Here is a 6262-nt window from a genome sequence, read left to right as displayed (position 1 = left end):
GCCCTGGGAGGCGCTGCCTGGCGCTGTCCCCTCGGGGCACGGAAAGGGACCAGGTTTCTGGGCGCCTTTGCCACCATCGCGATCAGGACCAGCATTCCCTGTCACCATCCCAGCACGTGCGGAGTGTCTGGTGCAGACCCGCGTTCCAGGCAGACACCCTGCCAGGCACCCTGTCCGTCACCACAAAGCCTCATCGGGGCGCGGCCCACGCTGGCCTGGGACCTCCAGTGGCCAAGGGCCAGAGGGACGCTTAAGTAGAGGAAACACCTCCCAGAAACAGGCATTTTAACACACAAGGGACAACATATCCTTTTATAAAATATTTATTCTAAAAAATCACACTGTACAGATTTAGATAGAACATTCTCAATACTCATATTTATAAAAATGTGAACACACACTGGAGTTAACAGACAAACTTGTGTTGCTGTTTCTTTTTAAATTAGGAGGAAGGAGGGATTTTTTTTCAGGTACAGTGATAGTTAATGCCGAGAAGACATCCAGAGAGCCAGCCAATAAAAAGTGTGAGTCACCGGCCGCTCTCCCAGAGGAACCCACATCTGAGTTTGTGAGAAATGGCGGTCCCAGCAGGGTGACGAGGTGCGTGGCTCCATGTCACACACTCAGTGAGATTCCCAGAGCGGTTCAAACAGAGTAAAAGTTTGTGCTTAGAGAAAAATCAGCACGATTCGTTCATAATTACTGTTTCTCTAACAAAGTGGGTTTTCTGTACATTTGTTACAAAGTCCTGTACAAAAGCACGAAGCTCCTATGGGGTATTACTTCTGAGAGAGTTAAAAACAGTCGTACAGAACTGCTTCCTACAGTTCCATCTGGGTGCTCGCGCGGAGGGAGGGAGGCGATAAAGAACTCACAAAGCAACGCCAGGCCCGAGTCCCGCTTTCTCGAAAGGTTGTTTTCAAAGATTAGAGTGAGGTTTGGCTCTGCCACTCGAATCACCTCACCATTGTAACAGCTCAGCTTCCCTCCCAACTGAATTCATCCTCTTGCACACAAGCTACCAGGGAGACAGACAACTGCACCGCAGTAGAACTACAGGACTTCTGAGAACCAGCGAGTAAGGCAGAGAGAGCTGGAAGCCGGCGGCTCGGGGCCTGAGGTGCCCTTCACATTCCGGGTGCTGAGAGCAGCTGTCACAGCCAGGGGTGCCAGGCGGGGTCCATGCGGCACAGGTTGTCCAGGCTGTTGGCGGCGGCCACCAGGGTGTTCACTTTGCTCTCCCCACCTTCAAACTGGGCGAGGTTGTGCAGGCGGGTCATAATGGCAGTGACAGCTTTCTGAACCAGGGACACCAGCTGCTGGCTGTCCATGTTTTCTGGCTGCCCAGCAGCCGAGAGAGGAGAGGACGTGTCCTCCTGCGTTTTTTTGTGCCAGGCAATGATCTCGTCCCGAAGCACGGTTTTCAGGATGCCGTCCACCTGTGTGAGGAGAGAAAGAGATGATCTGTGTTTAACCAAGAACAAGCCAGAGGGACAGCTTCCCAACGAGGGCGAGCTCAGCCCAGGGGCAGGGGCAGGGCGTGTGCCCTGCAGATGTGCTCGGGGAGCCTCCACGTGGAGCAGTGGCCTAACCGCGGCGCCGAGGCACGCCATTTCTGTCTGGTCTGCAACAGAGCCAGGGCCCACCCTGATGGCACCTGCCACCTCGCAGGGCTCACTGCTGCCGATCTGTCTGTGCTCGTCCCTCTCCACACATGTGAGCACCCGGTGGGCCAGTCAGGAAGGCGGGTCCTGGCACCGCAGCTCAGGGCACAGATCAGAAAGCCCAACAGCCCTGCCCACATGCAGCTCACATCCCAACAAAGGAAAGTATAACATGCCAGGTGGGGATGGGCACAGTGGAGAAAAGAGCAGGTGAGGAAGGCTCGCGGGGGTCTCAGAGGGGAGTGTGATGAGTTCGGTCACACCCAGGTGGAGGTGGGAAGGAATGGAGGCTGCAAAGCATGTGATGCTGCAGGACAGTGTCTCGGGCCCAGGGAACAGCACGCAGAGGCCTGAGCTGTGCGAGTCCCCTGGTGATGGTGGAGGACCCAGGACAGCTGCCCCCAGGCCTCTGTGTGGTCCCAGCTCCACCACTTCCTATCTGGGGGACCCTGGGAGAGTTACTGGACCCCGTGCCTCAGTTTCCCCTTTATAAACAGCATAGTAACAGAGCCTCCCCAAAAGTGTTGTGAAATTCAAAGAGTACGTAAATGTAAAGAGCCCAGAAGAGAGAAGACACTGCTGAGATGACCACCTGATGCTGGGGAGCAGTGCCTGGGGGGCTATTGGGGGTGGGGGGTCCCATGCCCAAGGGGACGGGCCACCCCAGGTACAAGCTGAGACAAAGGAACCATCCAGAAGCGGGGAGGAGGGGTGTGGTGTGGAGACATGTGGACGGGCTGGCAAGGGCAGCCACGGAGGGTGTGGGGGACGAACAGCGGGAGAACGGGAGGGGACGTTTATAAAGGGGAAACTGAGGCACGGGGTCCAGTAACTCTCCCAGCGTCCCCCAGGTAGGAAGTGGTGGAGCTGGGACCACACAGAGGCCTGGGGGCAGCTGTCCTGGGTCCTCCACCATCAGAGGGGACGATGTCTGTCCCCTTTCGCGGCTCATCAGAGCGCACAGACGAGACACAGGCACCAGTGGGTTTGGCAGCACATTCTAACAGGTGCCAAAGTGAAGCCATCCACTTTCCGGACATGGCACTCTGTGTTGGCGTCATCTGCATCTGCCCGTCTCACCAGGAGTGGTGGGCAAGGAGTCCGCAGAGGGTGAGCACAGCAGGGGGCCCACCCAGGGGACCTAAGATGAAGGAAGGAAGCCGGGCGAGAGGGACCCAAGGCTGCAGCTCCCCCGGGGCCAGGGAACCACTGGAACTGCACCCAGTGGGAGGAAACTGGAAAGACTGGAGGCGGTGGGGGGAGGGGGTCTTGTGGCACCGCGGAGAGCACTAGCAGAGGGAGCAGACTGGAGAGGGAGGGGCGGGGCACCCAGAGGCTGGACACTGGTCCTGAGATCACCAAGAAAGGACAGAAGGACAGTTCAACACACTACGCCAAAGCCTGCAAATCTTCATGAACTGAGATATCCAACGACCATCCATTGTCATCTTCGAAGGGTGCAGAGCACTGTCATTTCAGGAACCCAGGACTGTTTAAAAGCAGCCTCAACAGTAGTCAACAAAGGCTATTATTAAGTCCACTATTTCCATGAAAAAAAATTTTTCGGTCTTATTTTAATATAAGACTGGACTGGACTGGACTGGACTAGACTAGACGACTAGACTAGACTAGACTAGAATACTGGGTCTTACATTAATTTTTGCTCCAAAAGATGCGTTAGAGCTGATGGTCCGGCTAGGTCTTATTTTCAGGGAAACACGATATATGTATATATATTTTTTAATGAAATGTTACTCAGCCATAAAAAAGAATGAAATCTTGCCATTTGCAACAACATAGATGGACCTAGAAGGTATTATGCTAAATGAAGTAAGTCAGAGAAAGATAAATACCATATGATTTCACTTATATATGGAATCTAAAAAACAAAAATGAACAAAACAAACTCACAGATACAAAGAACAAACTGGGAGGGGAGGGGAGATGAAGGGATTAAAAAGTACAAATTGCCAGTTATAAAAACAGTCACGGGATGTGTGGTACAGCACAGGGAACATAGTCAATAATATTGTCATAACTACGTACAGTGCAGATGGGAACTAGGCTTATCTGGCTGATCATTTTGGAAATTATATAGATGTTGTATACCTGAAACTATTGTACGTCAACTGTAATTGAAAAATAAATTAACAAAATAAAATAAAGAGAGCCTTCTTCATTCTTTTTAGTTTTCAAATTAAATGCCATTCTAAGGATTACCCTATGATTGTTTCCAGAAGTGGGACATTTCTATCTAAATGAGAACTGAATATTTCAAGCCTTAAAGCCAAAGTCACTGCATCCGAGCACAAACGCCTTACCCAGGAAAAAAACCTAAAGGTTATTTATTTTTATTCATGTTCATAAGTTATTCCCAAGATCCCAAAACAGCATTCCACATTGATGTACAACCGAACATCAAAAAGAGCGAGATCTGTATATAACAAAAAGTCTTTGTTCAGAGTTAAGAGTTTATTCAATAATTTTAAAACTGTTCTGAGTAAATGTTTTGGGAAAGCAACCGGTGTCTGAAGCCTTCTCTAGACACAAAATGCTTATCTGCAGGTAAAAAAGAAAAAAGAAAAAAAGAAAGGTATGGCTGGTCTCATAAATTAAAAACAAAAAAAGTAAACTGTGTTCTGTCCCCAATTGTGAAGAGTCAGAACGCACTGGATTTGAATCCCCATCTGCCTCCCGCAGCTGTATGACCTCTGACATGCCGCCCACCTTCCCTGCCCTCAGCTGTCACACACCCTCACATGGCCAAGGGCATCTTAGCACATGTCACTTCCCTGGGGGTTTGCTATCTGCCTCGCATGTCACATTCATTTAGGCCCCGTCACTACAAGACAGGCACCACCCTACAGAGAATACTTGCACCTTTTCACAGAAGAAAGGTTTGCAAAACGAGAAGCAGAAGGCAGCTATAAAACAGAGTAAACAAAACTGACATGCAAGGGTAACAGTCGGGGAAAATTATCCAACAGCGGCTTCTAGATGCCTTTTTATAAACTGGGTTCCTCAACATCCTAAACACTTCTGGACAGAAAACATTTTAACCCCTTTTCCCAAATGAATACGCTTTCAGTGTATGGCAACACCAACCTCTTCGACCTCGCTCAGCTCTCTCCGCCTCGCTAGCGCTTGGCACTTCCTGTGAGGCGGCCACGTGTGCTGCGTGACCCCAGCCCGCGCTTCTTACACGACGACCTCGAGACCTACCTTAAAGTTGGGCTGGGCGAAGCACCGGGCGACAGCGATCATGGAGGCAGTGAGTGGGCCAGAGACGCCGATGGTGGTCAGAAATTCAGAAATGTTGGGTGTGAGGCGAAAAGGGACAGGACGGTTGGCATCTAAGTCTCCAGTCGCGTCGTTTATATCAAATCGAAAGTAGGCAACGTTCAGTTTGCCGGTATCCTAAAGTTCAGAAGGAGACAATTTAGGAACGTAAACAACAGAGTGCAGATGTCTAAAGGAGAGGGTCTGACTGTTCACCCCAAGTTACCTGAGCAATCTGTAACATCTCGGGGTTGAGTCTATTTAAATGTAAGACGAATTCTGCAAAGCCAATCAGTGCGAGCTGGATGGTGAACATCTTCCGGAACGTCCAGTAGTCTGTGGCGTTGGGAAAAGTGTGCAGAGCCCACTCTTTCAGCATGCTGCGTGGCACCATGTTACTCTGAACTTCCTTGAGGATGTCTCGAAGGACCTGGGATGATATATCACTCCATCACACTTCCATCTCACTCTCTCATTTTTTTCTTCAAAAGGAAAACTCTGGCTCTTGCTCTCTCTCACTTTCTCTCTCTCACTTTCTCTCTCTCTCTCTCTCACTCTCTGTCCCTCTCACTCTCTCCCGCCCACCTTGGTTAGACCCATTCTCTTCCCTGACAACTTATCACTAATAAACCGTTTGCGTATTAAAAGAAAAAAGGAAAACTCTCAAACTGTAATTTCTTAGCACCAGTCGAGTGCATTTTGTCGACAGATACATAAGCAGTGTCCTCTAACGAAACATGAGGATGGACAAGATCAGCCAATTTCCCTTCAGGGTTCCATGTCTTGTGCTTAAAGCAACAATGGAGCTGTTTAAATGAAAAGCCTCACCTGCATGACATGATGTGTGATACCTGTCTCACCGAAAATTTAGGCAAATATCTAAATATTATAACATGTTAACTACAAAATATGCCAGGCCAGTTAACAAAGAGAACAAAAGAACAGGTAGATACCACCACCACCGCTTCGTATCTAAGACCATGAAAGACAAAAGTTTCAGAAACCGAAGCGGCTAGTCTAAAATGAGAGCAGCTGCTACACGACACTTTAAACTGAACTCCGTACTGGAAAACTCACAAGACTATTGCAAACAACACAAATTTAGAGCTGGCCTCAGTAAAAAGTTTACTGATTTAATTTAGTTCCTGTTAGACCGACTAGTAAAGGTACAAGGTCTGTTCTGGGCGAAGTCCTACCCATGTTCTCTGAATAACCACAAGAATGCAGGCCCGAAGCAACCAACAACCACGCAGACTGTCAATCACACGTTCAGTTTCTGTTCGTTTCCTCATTTGTAAAACAGACAGAAGCATTTCTGA

General features: G+C 49.3%; 1 protein-coding gene across 1 annotated transcript in view; it reads right to left on the bottom strand.

The window, feature by feature from the left end:
* Positions 1 to 307: 307 nt before the first annotated feature.
* The window catches only part of TRRAP (transformation/transcription domain associated protein), a 119816-nt gene continuing 113861 nt past the window's right edge, over positions 308 to 6262 (bottom strand). Inside the window, 3 exon segments of the mRNA XM_033095916.1 lie at positions 308 to 1439; positions 4887 to 5081; positions 5170 to 5373. Of these exon segments, the coding sequence (XP_032951807.1) occupies positions 1155 to 1439; positions 4887 to 5081; positions 5170 to 5373 (684 nt within the window). The 3' untranslated portion in view covers positions 308 to 1154.

This window comes from Rhinolophus ferrumequinum, chromosome 24 (assembly GCF_004115265.2).
Source record: "Rhinolophus ferrumequinum isolate MPI-CBG mRhiFer1 chromosome 24, mRhiFer1_v1.p, whole genome shotgun sequence".
Classification (NCBI taxonomy): domain Eukaryota; kingdom Metazoa; phylum Chordata; class Mammalia; order Chiroptera; family Rhinolophidae; genus Rhinolophus; species Rhinolophus ferrumequinum.
The sequence above is the reverse complement of the archived record's forward strand: the minus strand, read 5'-3'. Positions and strand labels throughout refer to the sequence as shown.